At 33.1% G+C, this 23,292-nt stretch overlaps 1 protein-coding gene across 1 annotated transcript; it reads right to left on the bottom strand.

The window, feature by feature from the left end:
- Positions 1 to 1,890: 1,890 nt before the first annotated feature.
- LOC145269579 (uncharacterized) lies at positions 1,891 to 14,569 on the bottom strand. Its single transcript, XM_080125323.1, has 2 exons — positions 14,418 to 14,569; positions 1,891 to 5,842 (listed from the first exon to the last, which is right to left on the bottom strand). Exon 2 carries the CDS (start codon positions 5,391 to 5,393, stop codon positions 4,071 to 4,073), a length of 1,323 nt encoding a protein of 440 aa, XP_079981449.1. The 5' UTR covers positions 5,394 to 5,842; positions 14,418 to 14,569; the 3' UTR covers positions 1,891 to 4,070.
- Between the last annotated feature and the right edge of the window lie 8,723 nt (positions 14,570 to 23,292).

Raw genomic sequence — 23,292 nt, 5'->3', positions numbered from 1 at the left:
CCCCAATATATGCAGAAGTATCATGTGACCAATGATCACATGATCCAAGGGAAAGCCTTTAAAATGGTCAAATAACAACAACGTCTTTTCCTTTTGTTAATAATAAGGCAAGTACACAAATTCATTTCCTCCAACAATCGCTAACCTCTTCAATTTCTTTCACACACTCCCCAAAGGACAAGGAAAAAAAATTAAGTAGAAATAAGAACACGCAAAAGGTCAATAAACGTATCAATATATATTGTTTCATTTTTTTTTCATATATATATATATATGTGTGTGTGTGTGTGTAAATTAATCAAAGAAATCCTAGACTATTCTGGGAGAAGTCTAGGCCTTCCTTGGCGCCGTCTCTAAGGGGCGTAACCTTGACATTACCATTTCTGCCTTACAGGAGGGGGGATTGAATTCTCACACACTTAAAATGGCACCAGTTGTCACAATTATCACAGCAGATCATAGCTTCATTACCCTGTGGAGAACTACATATGCGACAAGGCCAGATCGCTTCTGCCTCCGGAGGGGGAGTGCTAAGACCGTCCATGGGCTCATCAACAGAAGACGGCAAGGCTTGAACTGGATTATCCCTGTAAGACAACAATTCCAGAGGAAAGAGGTTCTTTAGTGAGTGAACCTGTATTGCGCCACATCCTTGCTTGATTTTTGCCGTCCTAACTACTCCATCCTCTCCGCTAAATGTTTCCAAAACAATCCCAAGAACCGAAGGATAAATCAGGGAAAATTGAATCAAACTGGTTTGGAGCAATTTATATTTTTTTTCTTTTGAGGATTTAAAAGTACTCGGACATGATAAATATGGCGATTACATCAGCTAGTTCCCGCTAGAAATGAAGACTGTTATTACGAAGTTGGAAATGATTGAAATTACAATAGTAAAAAAAACGTCCATTTTATTTATTATTTATATATATATATATATATATATATATATATATATATACACCATCATGAGTTAGAAATTCAGGAAAGTAATCAGACATTAGTGTCTTTATAATGTTCCAATTTCGGCAGATACAAATGAAAACCAAAATAGACGCTGGTTCCTGTACGTTACTGTGTACAGTGTCAAAATATTCTCGTTTTAATGCCTATTTTTACCATTTTATTGCCTATCAATAATTTTAAAGCTCAATATTATCAGTTGCATGACGAGTTGGTTAATGACAATTAACTTGTTTTTCTTTGTAGTTTATAGTTTACATTTTTTTACTATATGCCGTACACATGTTTCCTAATTGTAGCATATGATCTTTTATAGCAAGATATTTGCATTTTTTCTGCAGATCTAAGCCTTAAATCTTAGCTGTATATTTTACTTTTGGACATTCTTCCCAGCTATGAAGAGCATATTTATCGAGGCAAAAACTTTATTCCAATGTCTTTAAGAAAAAAAAAACATAATAGCAAAAAAGTCTATATTTCATAAAGCAATGATGGATTAAGACTAGATTAATTATCCCAATTGTATGTAGAGGAATGGATTATACAGGAGATAAACATTTTTTCAAATCAGTTTTGTCTGAGGAAAATGTTTCATCAAATTAAAATAATCAAACGAGTACTTTTCAATCCTAAAAGTGTAGCAGCAATGACAACAATTGCAAGTTCTGCAACACAGAACTAGAGTGTGTGGGCCACCTGACATTTAGTTGTAAGTTCTTGTTATAAGGACAGCTACTATATAATACGACATAATAAATGGTGTTAATAGCTACGATATGTAAGAAGTTGAATATCGAATGAAAGCAGTGAGCTCTTTGGACATATGCTAGAAAGAACGGTTGGAAATAAGTTACACACCATCCACCCATGTAAATTCTTAGCATACAGATGAAAACAAATCATGAAAGAAAACAAAATAAAATATTCTCCATGCATAATAAATCATAAAAAAGTGACCTACAACTAATTATTTACTTTTTTGAGTTTATTATACAATTAATGTATGATACGTACAAGTATTGCACTACATTTTTATAAGAGTAAAAACAAAAAGAAATAATAGAACATGTACTTGCAACTAGAGGGATATGAAAAACTGTACATCTAAAGTTACATTGTAAATTATGTAAATATTCTATGAGAATGTGCTTCTTTAGCATCAGCAAATTTGATTTATCTGAAGAGGAAGAGCTACATACTTTACAGGAATGTAGTTTCTATTGAGTATGTGGTTCACTTTGCTTTGCTTCAACATTGTGTATCTATGGAAAATGTAATCGATAATACCCTAAGAATGTAAATTATGCAGGATTATTGTTTCTCTGTTTTTTGTATATTTTCTCATCAGTTTGTTCAAGCTGGGAATTAGTTTAGTTGCTTGTATAATTACTGGAACACTCAAGATCTTCCTTAGATTCCAGTTTCTTTGTAACAGACTTGGTATTTCGTCATATTTTCCCTTTCAGTTTTGTTTTACCAAACATCATGGGAAAACTAACTTCTATTTTCGTAGCTTCTTTCTCATTCTTGTCGCATATTACCCCATCAGATTCTTTAGCTCCAATTTTTAGGTTCAAAACCCTAGAGACTTGATACTCATAGTTGATAGTGTATGACTTATTTGCAATTGTTCTTTCTGGTGAATCTTCCCAGGACTTGCTGCTACATTTGATATTACAACTTTTTACTAATTGTTCAATGGAGATTATTACACATTCAATTATGTTGGATCATATAGTAGCCAGCTCACAACAGAACCATACAGTTAAATGCCAGGTAGTTTATACCCTACACTTCTGTGTGGCAGACCCTGCACTTTTTGTCATTGTTTAGATTAGTATTTTTCTTAACCACATGGGTCATCATGCCTTAATCTTGGACAGCTATTATTATTTTTATAGTTGAGTGATCCTCTTTTAAGGCGGTCTATAAAGTTGTCTGTATCTATAAAGTTCTGAGTGTAATTCATCCCGATAATACTTGGCACGTTGTTGCTTAGCTCATTCTTCCAGTTTTTCACAAAGGAAGTTTTTGGTCTATTTTGTCGACTTCTTTGGACTATTTCAGTAGCAGACTTGGTCTCCAATTCCGTCTCATTTGTAAAGCAGTCATTCTATTAATTCTTGGCCAGTTTTATGATGGAGGTTTGTCTGCTAGCTCTTGTTTACTATGTTGAAAATTTTGAAGTGCGATTCTGGAAACTCATCAGATATTGCCTGGTGCTATTGAATGTCACACGATGCTGATGCCTAGTCTGGAGAAGACTTTCTGGTCTTCCAGGCAAATACAGTCAATACATACACTTGTTAAGTCACAGTCTGTTTATGTCCTTTTATAGTAAAAAAATAATTTGGTCTCTCTCTCTCTCTCTTTCGCATGTATTGAAACATTTTTGTGTAAATAAAAGGCCACATACGTCACAAGATTGGAGTTAATCTCTTGTCTCCGTTTTCCTGTGTTGCAACACTCTTCACAAGAATATGGCCTCTCTCTTCTTTTAAAATTTTCTTCCTTTGAAGATTGTAACGCTGGATATGGAGCAGCCAACACAGCCCCAAACCATGTCCTGCTTTTTATTGAAACAAACCGAGACCGGTTTTTAGTATCATCTCTGTTCCCTTAAGTGCATTTGTCTGGACCTCTTTTGCACTGGGTTCACCAGGAATATTAGTGAGGTAGGACTTCAGGTTCAGTATGTATTCGCATATGTCATAGCATACTGTGTTTCATTCTAAAAAATGAACCACGAATAACACAAGGATAAGTTTCTCTCCAGTATGTGTTCGCATGTGTTGCAACAGATGTGATTTTTGCATAAAAAAAGAGCTACATACTTCACATGACAAAGGTTTCTCTCCAGTGTGTTTTCGTATATGCTGCAAGATACTTTCTTTATGTGTAAAAGAAGAGTGACACATTTCACAAGAATATGGTTTCTCTCCAGTATGTGTTCGCATATGTTGCAACATATTGCATTTCTGTGTAAAAAAAGAGCCACATACTTCACAAGAATATGGCTTCTATCCAGTATGTATTCCAATATGCTGCAACATACTATGCTTCGTTGTAAAATAAGAGACACATACTTGAAAGGAATATGGGTTTTTTCAAGTATGTGTTTGCATGTGTTTCATCATGCTTTCTTTCTGTGTAAAAGAAGATCCACATATTTCACAAGAATATGGTTTCTCTCCAGTATGTGTTCGCATATGTTGCAACATGTTTTGTTTCCTTGCAAATGAAGATCCACATATTTCACAAGTATATGGCTTCTCTCCAGTATGTATTCGCATGTGTTGCAACATATTTTGTTTTGTTGTAAAAGGAGAGCTACATACTTCACAAGAATACGGTTTCTCTCCAGTGTGTTTTCGCATATGCTGCAACATACTTTCTTTACGTGTAAAAGAAGATCCACATAGTTCACAAGAATATGGTTTCTCTCCTGTATGTGTTCGCATGTGTTTCAACATGCTTACTTTCTGTGTAAAAGAAGAGCTACATACTTCACAAGAATATGGTTTCTCTCCAGTGTGTGTTCGCATATGTTGCAACATCTTTTGTTTCTGTGTAAAAGAAGAACCACATATTTCACAAGAATATGGTTTCTCTCCAGTATGTATTCGCATATGTTGCAACATATTTTTTTTCCTTGCAAATGAAGATCCACATAATTCACAGGGATATGGTTTCTCTCCAGTATGTGTTCGCATGTGTTGCAACATATTTTGTTCTGTTGTAAAAGAAGAGCCACATATTTCACAAGAATAAGGTTTCTCTCCAGTATGTGTTCGCATATGTCGCAACATGTTTTCTTTCTTTGTAAATGAAGATCCACATATTTCACAAGGATATGGTTTCTCTCCAGTATGTGTTCGCATATGTTGCCACATGTTTTCTTTTCTTGCAAATGAAGATCCACATATTTCACAAGGATATGGTTTCTCTCCAGTATGAGTTCGCATGTGTTGCAACATATTTTGTTTCGTGGTAAAAGAGGAGCCACATACTTCACAAGAATAAGGTTTCTCTCCAGTGTGTTTTCGCATATGCTGCAAGATACTTTCTTTATGTGTAAAACAAGAGCCACATAGTTCACAAGTATATGGTTTCTCTCCAGTATGTGTTTGCATATGTTTCCGTATACTTTGTTTCCTTGCAAATGAAGATCCACATACTTCACAAGAATATGGTTTCTCTCCAGTGTGTGTTCGCATATGTAGCAACACGTTTTGTTTCGTTGTAAAAGAAGATCCACATACTTCACAAGAATATGGTTTCTCGCCAGTATGTGTTCGCATATGTTGCAACATGTTTTGTTTTCTTGCAAATGAAGATCCACATACTTCACAAGAATATGGTTTCTCTGCAGTGTGTGTTCGCATGTGTTGCATCATATTGTTTCTCTTTAAAAGAAAAAGGATATACATATAACATATATAGCTTCTCTCATGTATGCATATAAAAAGTAAAAGGCTTCTCCTATTTATGCATATATATCTTATCTCATCAATGCATACACAAAGACATACTCCACAAGAGTATGGTCTGCATATTAATTTTGCTTATTTATTAGAAAATCTATATATTCCGATGTATTGGTTTTCTAGCTTTTTTATAAAAACCAGATTATTTGATATTATTTTAGTACAGTTTGATTCTCAGCAGCTTATGTGAAAAATTGAATACACTTAACAAGGAAACGTTTTCTTCAATATATCATAAGATGTAATTTGACGAACGAAAAACACGTATTATTCACATTTAGATTAGAGTACTTACAGAAAATTTTTAAATATATTTTGTAATGCAGTTCCATGTTTCATGTAAATCCATTCAAATCCAATAATATTCGTTTTTCTCATAAATGAATGATATCCTGCAAAATAGCAATGAATTTCAAGAAAAGATAATTTCATATATATTCTGCAAAATCAATACAATTAAAATCCACTTTTTAATGCACCATCACATTCTATAAGACATAAATATACTCCTTTCTGTAGCCGTTTTGTGAGTAAATATATCTCTGCAATGTTCGCACCACTGAATTGCAGATTGACATGAAAATACATTCATGTTGCTGCACATGTCACGGGTAGTTGTTAGACAAAATAAAAAATAATGATAATAAAACTAATAAACTAAGATGTGACTCTTCAAAAAAGTCCCACTCCTTATTGAAAATGGTTTTATTTGCATTTAGAAAATCTCGAGGAAATTTTATATAATTTGACTTTTGAATAAGTCTGTATGGACATAGGATGCTCACATGAATAAAACTTGTTTTGGGCAAATAATTTTTTCGAAAATTTTTTTTAATAAATCAGATCTTGAGGGTTCTGATGCAGTAGCCATTATAAGAACTTCGTAGTGCTAATAGCACAAAAAAAATTTGGGAAATGTTAGGTCATGTGGCGTCCCATGAATACCTGTTTCTTGGAAAGAGAGTGTGTGTGTCGGGTGGCGTGGGCGTAACATTTACCAAAAATAATATTTCATTTAATCTAAATAATCTCTGAAAAAGTAATTAAAAAGATGGGGGAGCAGACCAAATTTCTCCCCAAAATAAAAAATCACAAAATAATAATAAAAATGATAATAACAATCGGGAGGTGAGGGCAGTAGGGAATAATAATAATAATAATAAGAAGAAGAAGAAGAAGAAGAAGAAGAAGAAAATTAATAATAATAATAATAATAGACGTCCATAAATATTTGGCACTTCTGGAAGCAGACACCATCAAGTCAACAGAAATGAAAGAAAGAATTGGAAAGAAATACCTCAGAAGAACAAGAAAAACTCTTGAAAACTAAATTATATAGCAGAAACCTAATGAAAGGTATAAATACATGGGCAGTATCACTAGTAAGATACTCTGGACCAAAGAAGAACTGAGACAGATTGATCAGAACACCAGGAAATTAATGACCATGCACAATGCACTACATCCAAAGGACGATGTTGATCGACTCTATGTGAGCAAAATAAAACCGTGGGAGAGGACTGGTTTGTATAGAAGACTGTGTGTGAATGACATAAAAAAATCTATAAAAATACATAATGCAAAACACTGAAAGGATTATCATGGCAACTAGACACACTGGAAAAAATCAACAAAACAGAAAACAGAGATACAAAGAATACGACAAGAAAAGAAAAATGGGAAGAGAAACAACTACAGGGAAGATTAATAAGAATGACAAAAGATGAGAATAAATAAAACACTTGGACATGGATGCAAAAAAAGACACATAAACTGAAAAACTGAATGTCTAATAACTGCATCACAAGATAATAAAAACAAAAAAAACAAACCACATCAAAGCAAATATTAACAACACACAAGAAAACAGCAAATGCAGGCTCTGTGGATAAAGAGACAAAACAATACACCATATAGTAAGCAATTGCAGCAAACTGGCCCAATAAGAAGACAAGACCAGGCACAACCAAGTGAGAAGTGCAGTACACTGGGAAGTATGCAAATAACTGCATCGTTAACGCACAGACAAGTGGTACAAGTATAAGCTGGCAACAGTAGTTGAAAATCATAATCACAAAATCCTGTGGGACATGGATATACAAACAGATAAACCCATTCAAGCAAGAGGACCAGATGTCATAATAATTTACAAGAAAGAAAAGTCCTATCAAATCATAGAATTTGCTGTTCCAGCTGAGCAGAGGGTTAATATCAAAGAAAAGGATAAACTGGGCGGTTACACAGAGCTAGCCAGAGAGCTAAAAGGGATATGGATGATGAAGAAAATCAAGATAATACCTATAATAATAGGAGCACCAGGAACAATTCCAAAAAACTTTGAAAAAAATGGGAGAATTTGGAATCAGAGGAATGACTGGAAAGATACAATGAATAACGATGATGAAAACTGTTGAAATATTAAAGAAAACCCTTGAATGCGAAGATTAATACACATGAGCCACCTGTGCAGCCAGACAAACTGCTGCAGAGGCAAAACATCAAAAAGCGTTACATGGAACCAAGAACATTGAAGCTGCATATCTATAAGTTGTCTATCCCCCCTACCCCCTGCCATTGCCCCCCCACCAATGAGTGATGCCAAAAAGTTAAGAAGGGTCAAGGAGGATGGTAAGACCGAGAAACAAGTGCTGCCTAGACCTCTGCTGGACAATTTTTAAGAGAACTGGGACCCTGAGGAGGCTCATTTCCACTCAAATTTGAGTGGAGACCAATGGCCGCTGCCAGCAAATCAATGGCAAGCAGCTGTTGCGATAATGCAAATTTATTTGCTATTGTTATTGAAAGAGGTGAAGAGTGCTGGAAATCTGGGAAAACTTGTTGTCACCTAGCTTCCAGGGAACACCACATGTCGTTTTTAAGGAGAGATCTTTGATGACCTTGTAAAAGCTCATTGTGAGCCAGTAATTATAATAGCAATGGTGGTGAGGCTTAAAATTCGTAAATAAAAAAAATAATGATGGCGATGGGAGGGCAGACTGAACTTTACCCAAAATAAAAAAATAAAAAATTAATAATGATAATAATAATAATAGTGGCATGGGGTGAGGTGGATGATGAAGGACCCAACGTCAAAACGAAACTATCATCAATTCAAGTTCAAGAAATGGGGGTTCCATTGACTAGACTATTGTATGTGTAATTGAACCCCTTTCAAATCTTTTCTTTTTAATTTTCTTTTTTTAATCTGGTAGCTTAGCGTCCAATCGATAATAACAGAAATAGTTGAAAAAGATGAAATGGACCAAATTGTAAGGAGGCAGTGAATGTTTAGCAGTGTAAGTAAACGCCATTAAAAATGCGTGATAAAAAATTTAATAATTCGACTTCCTATCTTTCAAAGCTTATAACTACTTGAAAAATGTCATTCAAACCCGAATTAATTCTTTAATTAAAGGTGCAAAGACCAAAATCTAAAAAATGACAGATTTAATAGCAAATTATGTAATATTTGTTTTTTAAAATCGGTTTTATTTAAAAAGATTTAAAGAAAATCAACGAATTTTAACTTACTTTGATAAAATAAATGTATATATACATTCCAAAAAATCACTTACCTATAAAAATACTAATCAATAGGTACTTCCCTTCTTCCTTGTTAAGAATTTATCCATATTTATATTTTATATTCCATGTCATTTTTAAATAAAATACTTTTTTAAGCAAGGATTAAAAAAACGCGCCATCAGATGTTTTTTACAGTTGAAATAAAGGGAGACACATGTCTGCTTTTCTTCTAGTTGAAATTTCCTGTGGATTTAAGCACGAGAATTAATGTCTCTTTCTATTGCGGGCTGTAAACAAAAGTTAGTAAATATGGGCCACCATAGATGAAAAATTATCCTTATTTCACTTGTCAGTTTTTGCTGATAAAATAAAACAGTCGAACGATTTTTGATTTTTTTCTTATTCTCTTAAAGAAATACATGAGTTTTTATTTAATATATTTTATTTCTTCTTTGTTGAGTGAATCTTTTTAAATATCTAAAAAAACACATTGAATGAAATAGAAAAAATTTTCGTAATTCTAGGAAATTTTCTGAACAATATAAGAAGATTATAAGGTTTCATTTAAAAAAAATTCAACATGATTTAAAAAAACGGTTTTAAACTTTGGACGTTACAGGTAAATTTGCAATTTATTGATCTTTTCTCTTCAATTTGTGATATATAAATTTGAGGTGAGAAAATTATTTGTTTTCATTTTAATAGACATTTCAAAATTGGGGTGAATTAAAAAAAAAAGCTTGTCTATAATATATTCAGTTAATTCAAAACAGCATAAGATTTCACATTGAACCTGAAAATATCTTAAAAAATTTGATAGATTTTTAAAGGTTAAAAATTGAAAAAAATTAACTCGTAAAATTCAATTGATTTCATAACATAAAAAATGGCTGCATGAACTCGCTCAGGCACTTTGTAAACAGTTTTAAAAAAATAAAAAATAATATTTCTATCATTTTTTAAATAACTTTAATAGTTTATTTTGGAAACATATTCCATAAAGAAAATAAACAACCCACTTTTAAAAGAGAAATTACGAGTTTTTTTTATATTTTATGAGCAGTTTTGTGTTAGGGATGTCAAAAATTCCCAAATTTTCTGATACACCTAGTGAATATTAACGTGAACTGAGAATAGTTACAAAATACTCCCTATGTGAAGAATGGATTTCTAAATAATGTGATTATTTTAGCATGCGGGTCAAATAGTGCATAAGTACCAAAAAATCTATTAACTTATAAGTTTTTCACATGTTCCAAACTTCAGATGAATTTTTATTCATACATTTTTTGTAAAATATATTTAGGGAAATATTTTTTTATTCAACATTAAAATCAAAACGAAGATAATTGTTAAGCCTTTGATTCGAATATAATTTTTATTTAAGTAATTGATATACAATATACAGATGGCAAGTGAAATGATTCTATTTCATATTGAAACTTTAAAATCTTTCTTTCACAAATAATTAGATAAATCAAATTTTTTTCATCATTATTAATTTTCCATGCGTATTGTATTTAAACGAATGAAATTGTTAAGTAAGACATTCTTAAAACATACAATATTACATATAATGAGATACATGAAATATTAGATGATTCTTTTGCTCGGTTAATGTCGGAACGTTATGGAAACGGTTCTTCTGATCGGTTTGACATGTTACTTATGTTAAAACTGTTAATTAAGCTGCAGAAACGCCTGTTAAAATCGGGTTTGTTTACTGTACACATAGATTCGAAAAAGTTGTCAAAAACAAATATATAACAAATAAATGTTATCAAAGGCGAGATAAGTTACTTTTCTACCTAACTGGATATATTTTTTGTGTTTTTATTCAATGTAACATGTTCATTCAGCTCGAAAAACATGCAGCGTTTACCGATGTATTGGAAAATTCAAAATGGCGCCCAACACTCTCTTTAACATGGTAAGTTTGGGAAAAGGTGTTATAAATAATAAACTAGACAAAATACTATTATAAAAACACCGAATATATGTCAACTTATGTCACGGTAACATATAATGAGCGAATTTCTAATAGTATTTTGTCTATTTTATTATTTATAACATCTTTTCCTGAACTTACCGTGTTAAAGAGAGTGTCTCCCGCCATTTAGAATTTTCTAATACATCGGTAAACACTGTATGCTTTTAGAGCTGAATAAACATGTTACATTGAATAAAAACATGAAAAATATATCCATTTAGGTAGAAAAGTAACTTCTCTTGCCTTTGATAACATTTATTTGTTATATATTTGTTTTTTGACAACTTTTTCGAATCTATGTGTACAGTAATACAAACCCTTAAAATCTATACAAGTTCTATAATTGAATACCTCCTTCAAAAAAAAAAAAAGAACGAAAAACAAAAACCGGCAACCCCCACCCCTTCCTCCAAAAAAGGTGGGCATAAAATGGGTGCATTTCTTCATATCTTGTAAACTACTTGTTTGCTGAAATTTGAAACGTCAGTGTAATTTTAAAGGATTTTCCAAGGATGGAAAGAAAGTCCCCCCCCCCAAAAAAAAATGTAGCCATAAAATGGGTTCTCATTTTAGGTTAAATTATTATAGAAAAGTGATCCCCCACTTTTTTTAAAAACTAACATTTCTTGATATCTTGGAAACTACTTGTAATTTTAAACATTATTTTCGTTTTCAGCGCCTCCGAAAACCTTAAAGGTTGTAATTTAAAAGAACTTTTCGAGGGTGGAAAGATTTTTCATATCTACCTTCTAAACATAATAATATTGGGTGCTAGTGCAGAGAGTGATCCGATCCGCGCTATTTTTTAAATCGTATTTCCAAGTTTAATTAAAGTTTTAGTATATATTTTTTTTATTCAATTGTAAAGTTGAAGTATAGAATAGATACAAAACACCCTCCCCATGTTAAGAATGGCTTTTTAAATAATAAAGTTATTATTTACGTCCGGATCAGTCACTGTTTGCTCTAGTATAGGCACCGCCAAAAATGGCCGAAAAATGAAGTTGTTGTTGTTTTTTAAAACGAAATTACATTTATTAAAAACCATGATTTCTGAGTAACTTTTTTTTCCAGAAAGATAAAATCCTGAACTTTATCATATAGAAAGCTGAATAATGTAAAACTTTTTCTACTATTTTTAATTAAATTTTAAATGTTAAAATTTCCCCAAAAGTTAACAATTGACATTTTTTGTCTTGCACAAAAAGCATATATAAATATTTAAAAAAAAGGTTTTTGAAAGAATTAAGTTGTTTATTTTTACTCTAAGATTTAGGGTGATTTTCTATGAATATATGCAAAAATATTATAATATAAGTACCTGGATTTCAAATAATTCCACTTATTCATATAGGCAACCAGTTACTTCGCGTCCATATAGAGTCCAGATCGAGAATATTTACGTTTGTGTTTAATAAAAAGCAAACTATGGAAGACCAAACAGGCCAAATAAAACTTATTTTTCAGTGACGAAAATTTCAATGTATTATTAACGCTGAGGCTGGCCAGTACCAGATGGGTGACCATTTGTACGAGTTTGGTTTTTAATGTGTATGTGTGGGGGTTAGGCTCACAAAAATGGGGGGGGGGGTAAAGCAGAATAAAAATTTAAATTGACCCAGTCTAGAAAGATTTCTCCTTCATTGAACGAGGAAGAACTGTAGGGTTTTTTGACTATATAAGCAACCCCGAGGCTGGCCAGTACCAGATGGGTGACCATTTTGATGAGTTTGGTTTTTAATGTGTATGTGTGTGTGTGTGTGGGGGGGGGGGTCAGGCTCCCCCCAAATGGGGGGGGATTCAAAGCAGAATTAAAATTAAACTAAACTACATAAGCAACCCTGAGGCTAGCCAGTACCAGATGGGTGACCATTTTGATGAGTTTGCTTTTTAATGTGTACGCGTGTGGGGGGCTCAGGCTCCCAAAAATGGGGGGGGGGGGCTTCTTTCTGACAGGTTTTTCAAGAGATTGACGCATAATTCACAATTTTAAGTGTGATATTCAGTCATAACACACCCGAAAACAAATTTAAATCAACTTTAGAAAAACAAGTGGACAACATCGGCAATTTGACAATAATTTATTCTAAGCTTCCTTTTGTGTAATTTCGACACTGCAAGTGTACGGGCCATACTAAAATAATAACTTTATTTAGAATGCCATTCTTAACATGGGGGGGTGTTCAACTATTCTGCACTTTCACCTAAGGTTTAACCATTTTTTTACGGTGCGTATTTTTCGCAGTATAAAAAAAGTACTGTTTCTAGTTTAAAATTAATTTTTCACTATAAAGTTTCGTTTATGGCAGACGGACGAACAAATGTCCGCTATAGTTTCGGTAAAATAAAAATAAACATGTGTAATAATAAAAATAAATTTTTATTTACCATCCATAATTTTGTATCGCAATGAAAAGAGAAACGTCTCGTTTCTATGTGAGTGTTGACCAACATAAATTGTACTGATTCACGCTTGCACCGGTTTTGGCAGTCATGGAGATTCAACAAAATTATTTCAGTGCGTATGGTCCACCGTAGTCGAAAGGCGGCAAACGTTATCAAATGGGATCGAAAAACTGATGATATGTTTTAACACAAAGGGCACAATATTTATCGATTTTTTTTTGTATCGATTCTTCAAAGAATTCCCTGTTTAATAATGGTCATGCATTATTCGGCTTGCTAAAAAAAAATTAATTAATTTATTTATCAAAGATTTTAAAATGGCTTTTTTCGTATAAATATTTAAAAATTTTTTTTTTTTTTTTGCTTAGCTTAAATTAATTATTTTACTTAACATATTCACCGAATTCCACACTCCAAAAGTCAAAAGCGGAATAATTAAACACAATCAAAGTTCTGATATTCAGACGTCAAAATAAGGTATGTAAACAAGTGTTGTTTTTTTTGGTTTTTTTTAAATCTATAATCCTGTCCCTTACAACAACGGAATATGTTTTGTTTAGTTTCAGATGATTATTTTAAGCATATTTGTTCCCACTTCAAAACAAGGGGGGGGGATTGTAAGCAAAAAATATATATATATATAAATATCGTTTATGAAAAATAAGTACACTGTTATAAAGTTCATTCTTCTCTTAATAATCGCTGAAAATTTCGTATTGATTGGATAATTACCTGATTTTTGGTAGATTTTTAAAAAGACGGTCCGTCAAAAAGTACTTACCTGCCCCCCCCCTCCAGTTTTGGCGGTGCCTACACTAGTACCTAATATTGTTTTATGGAAGGCTAAAAAGTTTGATAAAAATGATTAACATTAAATAAATAAGTCTGGAGTTCGATTGAAATATTAATGGAAATAAACTGAACATAAATGTCGTTAAAAAGAGAATTATTTTTGGATTAATGAATGAAATTGAAAAGTGTGTGTTTTCGCTAAAATCAAATGGAACAAAAACATTAACAAAGAAATTGAAGGAATTGATACTTACTCTGAATCAAATACACATAATTTGTCTGCCTTAAATAAACAAACAAAAAAAACGAAGGATAAAAGATATGATTTGAAAAATTAAAATTATTTTTTTTTTGTGGCAAGTTGTATTTAAAGAATTTTTGAATAAATAAAAGTTTTCTCTTTCGTCGATTGAAAGCCGGAAATAGCTTTTAAATTATCTCCCCTTCTGATTTCACTCTTGTTTTTTTTTTGGGGGGGGGGGTTAACTTTAGTAGGCGTTGTAATCAAACCCTTGTTGATAAATAAATAACTTTTTACTTGGTTTCCATCTAAACAATCTCCTTTAAAACGACGACTTAAATAAGTTTTAGGATATGCTAAAAACGATTATCGCATTTAAATTTTCCGCAAACAAATAATTTTTCAGATACTAGGCAATATATTTCCGGTAATCTTGAAGATTCGTCTTCCTTTGTTTAGGCAATATATTTCCTTGTATTATCAGTCATGGCAGGCTATGACAAGAGAATAATGTTATCATTGTTTGGACTTCCGAGTATATATCCGACACAATTAGACATAGTTAATCAATCGAGAACCAACTCTATCCAGAAACATGGTAATCAAGACATTAAAAAATGAAAATATTGAAAAAAAAGTGTAAATTGTACGTATCTGTTATGGAATGACGTTCTCCGAAAACAAAAATTCACTTAATTTCATCAAGTAGTTTTTTTGTTTTTTTTACAGCGAAAGAACATTTTGTGATAATACCGAGCAAAGGGTCCGATTTTTAAGAAGAAAAGTTCTTATTAAAGATGGGGAGGGAGTGTCGGTGCTTTAAGTTGAGTTATATCTCCCCGTGAAAAAATTCCAAGATTGCTATCTTCAACATGTTATAATAAAACTGTAAAAAAAAAACAAAACAAATACTCGATCAAATTAAGTGAATCTTTTTTTTTTTTTTTTTTTTTTTTAGCTCTTCTTCAGTCCGACACCGATACGTGACTGCAATATAACCTTTTTTCGATATTTTCATTTTTTTAATGTCTAGATTAAGCTGTACAAGTATCAAAAACGGGTTTGTATTACTGTACACATAGATTCGAAAAAGTTGTCACAAAACAAATATATAACAAATAAATGTTATCAAAAGCAAGATAAGTTACTTTTCTACCAAACTGGATATATTTTTTGTGTTTTTATTCAGTATAACATGTTTATTCAGCTCGAAAAACATGCAGTGTTTACCGATGTATTGGAAAATTCAAAATGGCGGCCGACTCTCTCTCGGAGAGGGGAAGTTTGGGAAAAGGTATTATAAATAATAAACTAGACAAAATACTGTTAGAAATATGCTCAATATATGTTATTGTTACCGTGACATAAGTTGACATATATTCGGTTGTTTTTTTTTTTAATAGTATTTTGTCTAGTTTATTATTTATAACATCTTTTCCCAAACTTACCGTGTTAAACAGACAGTCGGGCGCCATTTTGAATTTTCCAATACATCGGTAAACACTGCATGTTTTTCGAGCTGAATGAACATGTTACATTGAATAAAAACACAAAAAATATATCCAGTTAGGTAGAAAAGTAACTTATCTCGCCTTTGATAACATTTATTTGTTATATATTTGTTTTTTGACAACTTTTTCGAATCTATTTGTACAGTAATACAAGTATCAAACACATATAAGATATAAACTGATATATACTCGAGAGTCAAAATAATGAAAAGAATATTCTCTTGTCATAAACCTAATTATCAGTAGGGGTCATTGTTGAGTGTGCAAGCGTGCGCATATATTAATGTAAAGTAAAAACACTAAAAACCTATTCAGCTACGTAGAAGAATAACTTATCTTGCCTTTGGTAACCTTATTTGTTATATATTTTATTTATTCCCGTGAATACACTCCTGCTTTCGACTTCATAAAATTTCTATAGCATATTTTCAACCGTGTCATCTTTTGGCCAACAGCGTGTTATGTTTACAAATCTTGGTACTAGTAGTGCAGCAGTGCACGTATTGATCCGTGTTGAACGTTATTATTTAAAAAGCCATTCTTAACATGGGAGGGGTGGGGTGTTTTGTATCTAATCTGTACTTTAACCTTACAAGTGAATAAAAAAAAACATATCATAAAACTTTAATTAAACTTTGAAATACGATTTAAAAAAATAGTGCGGATCAGTAAGTGCACTAGCACCCAAAATCTTAGAGTTACGACCTGGCAGACCACAACAATATATTACCACACAACCACACCACCGTTCAGTACTTAGCATCAAATACTACAGAGGCACATGCCAAGTTAAAAACTGGCAGCAGACAAATGCGATACAGGTGCCATGAACAACGTTTTGTCAAAAGAAGTGCATAAAAAATGTATGTAGTGTAAGTAGTACTTAGAGTAACGTCAATACGGTTATTTGCTCTTGGTAGAAGAACAATTGATCAAGGAGGAACCGGTCGGTCGGCTAGGGGTACTATTCCGCAACAAATTTGTTGGTGCAACATTCCATATTGTAATTTTCAATGGACAATATTGACAGGAATACAGACATCAGGAGAGTTCGGGTTAGTGGTCCTAAACATAGCTGGGTTTGTATTATTCTACACATAGATTCGAAAAAGTTGTCAAAAAACAAATATATAACAAATAAATATTATCAAACGCAATATAAGTTACTTTTCTAAACTGGATACATTTTTTGCGTTTTTATTCAATATAGCATGTTTATTCAGCTCAAAAAACATGCAGTTTTTACCGATTTATTGGTACATGCAGTTTTTACCGATTTATTGGTACATGCAGTTTTTACCGATTTATTGGAAAATTCAAAATGTCGCCCGACACTCTGTTTAACATTGTAAGTTTGGGAAAAGGTGTTATAAATAATAAACTAGACAAAATACTATTTAAAAAAAACACCGAATATATGTCAACTTATGTCACGGTAACATATATTGAGCGAATTTCTAACAGTATTTTGTCTAGTTTATTATTTATAATACCTTTTCCTGAACTTACCGTGTTAAAGAGAGAGTCGGGCGCCATTTTGAATTTTCCAATGCATCGGTAAACATTGTATGCTTTTCGAGCTGAATAAACATGTTACATTGAATAAAAACACGAAAGATATATCCAGTTAGGTAGAAAAGTAACTTATCTTGCCTTTGATAACATTTATTTGTTATATATTTGTTTTTTTGACAACTTTTTCGAATCTACGTGTACAGTAATACAAACCCACTTAGCTGTAGTGTTACTCACTTCGGCAGATTTGCCGTTTAGCTGTAGAAATAGCTTTCAACCTCTTATCAAAAAAAGGGGACACGTTGGGTCGTCACCGGAAAATATCCTGCCTTAAGGAGAAGTGCTTTCCGACTCCCTGGAAGACCTCATCAGTTTGCCCTGTATTTAAGAATTCAGGTGATAAGTCATCTCCCTCTCAAAACAGACCAATAAGTCTCCTGTGTGTTATGAGTAAGTTGCTGGAATCCATATTAAATAGAGAAATAGTCAACCACCTCAGCAGGAATAACCTTCTTAGTGACACACAATATGGTTTCCGCTCTGCAAGATCTACCGCAGATGTGCTGACGGTTATATCCCACAGGATTAGTGAATCTCTTGACAAAGGCTTCCTTTCTAGGGCAATTGCTCTTGACATATCAAAGGCCTTCGACAAGGTATGGCATAAGGGTCTACTTCACAAGATTTCCAGCTACGGTATAACTGGAAATGTTTTCTCAATCATTAAATCATTTCTCTCCGATAGGCTCATAAGAGTAGTGGTAGATGGACAAAAATCGGAGGCCTGCAATATAAATGCTGGAGTCCCTCAGGGGTCAATCCTGGGCCCAACTCTCTTCCTGATCTACATTAATGACCTCCCTAAACACATACTTAAATCATTCGTTGACATCTATGTTGATGACACGACCATCTACGGCAACACATCAAAGACTGTAAATGACAAAGTTCTCTCTGATTCTCTCTCCTCTGATCTCGAGTGCGTGGTTCAGTGGGGGAAGATGTGGCTGGTTTCCTTTAATGCATCCAAAACCAAACTCCTATCCTTGCATCATCAACGCTCTGATCCCCAGCTGGCATCAATTGTGATGGATGGCTCTCGTCTGGGCGAGGCTCAGTGTTTTGACAAGCTTCTGGGTTTGACCTTTACTCCTGATCTAAAATGGAACACGTACGTAAATTAAGTCTGTTGCCAAGGTCGCTGGAAAGATGGTGAGATCCTTCTACCGCTCCAGAAGATATCTCACTACTGATGCAATTCTCTATCTATATAAAAGCCAAGTACGTCCAAGGATGGAATACTGTTGCCATATCTGGGCAGGAGCTGCTAAAAACAGCCTATCCTGCCTTGACAGAGTACAAAATAGACTTTGTGGTTTAGTTGGGGATGCCCTTTTCTCTACCCGCAACCTCTCTCCCACAGAAGAGACGTTGCTAGCCTGTCCTTGTTTTATCGTTATTTCCATGGCAGATGCTCGTCTGAACTCCAATCTCTGGTCCCCCCCTCGCCAATCTTTCACGAAAAACACCCGTCTAGCTGAATCCACTGTGAAAAATTTCCCCCACTCTATATCTGTGCCTAAATCAAAACGCGGATTCCATGAACAAAGCTTCTTTCTTAGAACTGCACGCCTGTGGAACTCTGTTCCGTCTGCCTGCTTCCCTCCGGACTACAACTTGGATGTCTTCAAGTCCAATGTTAACAAATTCCTAATGAACCGCCCCCTTAAGTAAACACTTCATCAAATCTCCACACTAACGTAATGTACTTGCAATAACCCTTATCCCTGAGTGGGTTCCGGGCCTTGATAAGTGGTGGTGATGGTGATCTCTGTGTAAAAAAAAAAAAAAAAAATATCCAGAAGTTTGTTTACGTATAATTTAGTTTAGATTAACCACATTGTTTAATAAAAAAAAAAGGATTAAATGTGTTTTATTTCATAATTCAAAATTTTTATTGTGTGATTAAACATTTAAAACATTAAACAATACAAATAATATGTTGTTTAACAAATTAAAAAAAAATGAAAAATGTTTTCAAATGATTAAATATGTTTCATTTATAATTTAAAATTTTTATTTTATAATTTAAAATTTAAAACATTGAACAATACAAATAAGATTTTGGTTTGATTTTACATTTTATATTGTATTCGGGTGCATATTTAACTTCATCTTTCATTATTTCTTTTTGAGAATAAAATCAACATTTTATTTATACTGTTCAATGTTTTTATTTTAAAATTATAAAATAAAACACATTTAATCGTTTTAAAAACTTTATCTTTCATTATTTCTCTTTTTTATTTGTTAAACAACGTGGTAAATTTTAATTAAATATTAGGGTTTGTTTTACTGTACACATAGATTCGAAAAAGTTGTCACAAAACAAATATAGAACAAATAAATGCTATCAAAAGTAAGATAAGTTACTTTCTACCTAACTGGATATGTTTTTAGTGTTTATATTTAATGTAACATGTTTATACAGTTCGAAAAACATAACAGTGTTTACCGATATCTTGGAAAATTTAAATTAGCGACCGACTCTTTTTGATGCGGTAAGTTTGGGAAAAGGAGTTATAAATAAAATAAAAAAAACAGACAAAATACTGTTAGAAACTCGCTCAATACATGTTACCATAGCATAGGCTGACATATATCCGGCGGGATTTTAACAGTATTTTGACAGTTTTTTAATATTTATAACTCATTTTCCCAAACTTACCGTCTCAGAGAGAGAGAGAGAGAGAGAGAGAGAGTCGGTCGCCATTTTAAATTTTCCAATACATCGGTAAACACTAGGCACCGCCAAAATTGGGGGGGGGGCAGGTCAGTACTTTTTGACGGACCGTCTTTTTAAAAATCTACCAAAAATCAGGTAATTATCCGATCAATACGAAATTTTCAGCGATTATTAGGAGAAGAATGAACTTTATAACAGTGTACTTATTTTTCATAAACGATATTTATATATATATATTTTTTTGCTTACAACCCCCCCCCCTTGTTTTGAAGTGGGAACAAATATGCTTAAAATAATCATCTGAAACTGAACAAAACATATTGTGTTGTTGTAAGGGACAGAATTATAGATTAAAAAAAAAAAAAAAAATTGTTTGCATACCTTATTTTGACGTCTGAATATCAGAACTTCGATTGTGTTTAATTATCCCGCTTTTGAGTTTTGAAGTGTGAAATTCGGTGAATATGTTAAGTAAAATAATTAATTTAAGTTAAGCAAAACAAAAAAAAAAAATTTTTAATATTTATACGAAAAAAGCCATTTTAAAATTTTTGATAAATAAATTAACAATTTTTTTTTAGCGAGCCGAATAATGCATGACCATTATTAAACAGGGCATGCTTTGAATAATTGATATATAAAAAAAAAATTCGATAAATGTTGTGCCCTTTGTGTTAAAAATAGCATCATTTTTTTCGATCCCGTTTGAAAACGTTTGCCGCCTTTCGACTACGGTGGACCAAACGCGCTGAAATAATATTTTTTTATTCTGCTTTAAATTGCCCCCCCCCATTTTGGGGAGTCTGGCCCCCACACACATATACATTAAAAACCAAACTCATACAAATGGTCACCCATCTGGTACTGGCCAGCCTCAGCTTTATAATACATTGAAATTTTCGTCACTGAAAAATAAGTTTTTTTGGCCTGTTTGGTCTTCCATAGTTTTCTTCTTATAATCCGCAAACGTAAACAGAGTCGATCTCGACTCTACATGACCGCGAAATATCTGGTTACCTATATGAATAAGTGGAATTATTTGAAATTCAGGTACTTATATTATAATATTTTTGCATATTCTCTTAGAAAATCATCCTAAATCTTAGTTAGACAATAAATAAATAAATTAATTATTTCAAAAACCTTTTTTTTTAAATATTTAAGTACGTTTTTTGTGCAAGACAAAAAATGTCAATTGTTAACTTTTTGGGAAAATTTAACATTTAAAATTTAATTAAAAATAGTAGAAAAAGTTTTACATTATTCTGTTTTCTATATGGTAAAATTCAGGGTTTTATCTTTCTGGAAAAAAAAAAGTTACTCAGAAATAATGGATTTTAATAAATGTAATTTAGTTTTAAAAAACAACAACAACTTGATTTTGCGGCCATTTTTGGCGGTGCCTAGTAAACACTGTATGTTTTTCGAGCTGAATAAACATGTTACATTAAATATAAACACTAAAAACATATCCAGTTAGGCAGAAAAGTAACTTACCTTGCCTTTGATAACATTTATTTGTTCTTTATTTGTTTTGTGACAACTTTTTCGAATCTATGTGTACAGTATATAATCACAGGATTACATTTTTACTAATCACGTAAATATAAACAAACTTATATTTACACCGGTGTCGACCCAACGTGTCCTTTTTTTTTTTGATAAGAGGATTCGAGGCTATTTGTATAACTAAACGACAAATCTACCGTCACTTCAGCTACAAAAAAAAAAAAAACAAAAAAAAAACGTCAGGTACAGACAAACGATGACCAAGTACCCCAACAGAATACAAAATCAGTTCATATGCCAAGGTCAAATTGTATATAATATTTAAATGAAAATAAAAAAAATATTCCGAAATACAGAATTATCAACTTTTGTAAATGAACGAAATCTTTGAAAATCTAGAATTAAATAATTTTTTTTCCAGTGTACATCAAGACGCCACTTCTTCCAAAAATATACAGAATGTTCGGCATTGTTTTTGTAGATGAATACAACGTACCTCATCCTCAGTCAATATTCAGAAGTATAGATGTTCGTTCCTATTGTTATAATTAAGACAAGCGTATGGTAGCAAGAAAAACGTGAACACGGAGATTGTGTATATACATATATATGCATATATTTATTCTCGACAAACGAGATGTTAGAAGAAAAAAAAAAAAGAAAGGATCGTTAGTATTTACTCGAAGTTGACTGGGACGACGTTAAGGTATCGGCTGTGGCGTCGTTGGTGAGAAGAGAGGTGGTTGAATGTTTGAGTCGTGCGTCGGTGAAATAGCAGTCGTGGCGACAGTGGAGACGACGATTAAGACGGCGTCGAAGACGGCAGAGGAAGCAGCGAACGCGAAGCGTGATGTGTTTGACTGGTCGGTCTGTCTAAAACTGCCGATTTGAACATGCTGCCCCTTTTTTATATCAAGGCGCGATGAAAAAGTGGCTCGAGAAAGCCTGTGTTTAATTTAGGCGGGAGGCACTGTTATTGGCCAAAAAATATAAATGTTATTTTGCCAATGCCTGCGGAATTGCGCATAAATCGCCTGAGATTTGTATTTCTGTTTTATAACAAAGCTCCCCCAGATCTCAGACAGATTTACAATTTGTGGGTGTGTTTAGTAGTGTAGTGTTTAGATCATGACAAAGTCCCTGAAGCGGGTGGGGGAGGTTCCCTCTTGTTGTTCTCACCGGGGGGTAGGGTCGGGATAGTGTTATTGTCGTGTGGTGATGATGTTGAGGGATTCATGTTTTGATTTTGTGGGGGTTATTTGGAAAATGTTGTGTTGCGTGAAGCTGGTTGGTGTTACAAGGTGGGGGCAGGGGGTTCGTTTTGCACAAATGCGGTGGGCGAGGGGCCAAGCGTCTGATATGTGCGCAGTGGATCCAGGCTGTATCACCCTTTTCATTTTGCACCTGAGACATCATGTCATTTGTTTTTATGATTGTGAAGTCACCTACCCATGGTAGATGAGATGATTGTGCCGTTGCTGATTGTGGCTGATGGAGTAAAACTTTATCACCTACTTGTATCGGGTCTCGACAGGTAAGGTGATGGGTGCCTTTCTCAAGTTTGTGATCGGCCTCGTCATTGGCCAGGGTGACATGGTGGTGGACCT

This window comes from Euprymna scolopes, chromosome 45, assembly GCF_053919585.1.
Source record: "Euprymna scolopes isolate OS-2025 chromosome 45, ASM5391958v1, whole genome shotgun sequence".
Classification (NCBI taxonomy): Eukaryota; Metazoa; Mollusca; class Cephalopoda; order Sepiida; family Sepiolidae; genus Euprymna; species Euprymna scolopes.
The sequence above is the reverse complement of the archived record's forward strand: the minus strand, read 5'-3'. Positions and strand labels throughout refer to the sequence as shown.

Excerpts from the sequence above, each read along its gene's own strand:
- LOC145269579 (XM_080125323.1), bottom strand. The coding sequence starts at position 5,393 with ATGTATATCCTTTTTCTTTTAAAGAGAAACAATATGATGCAACACATG.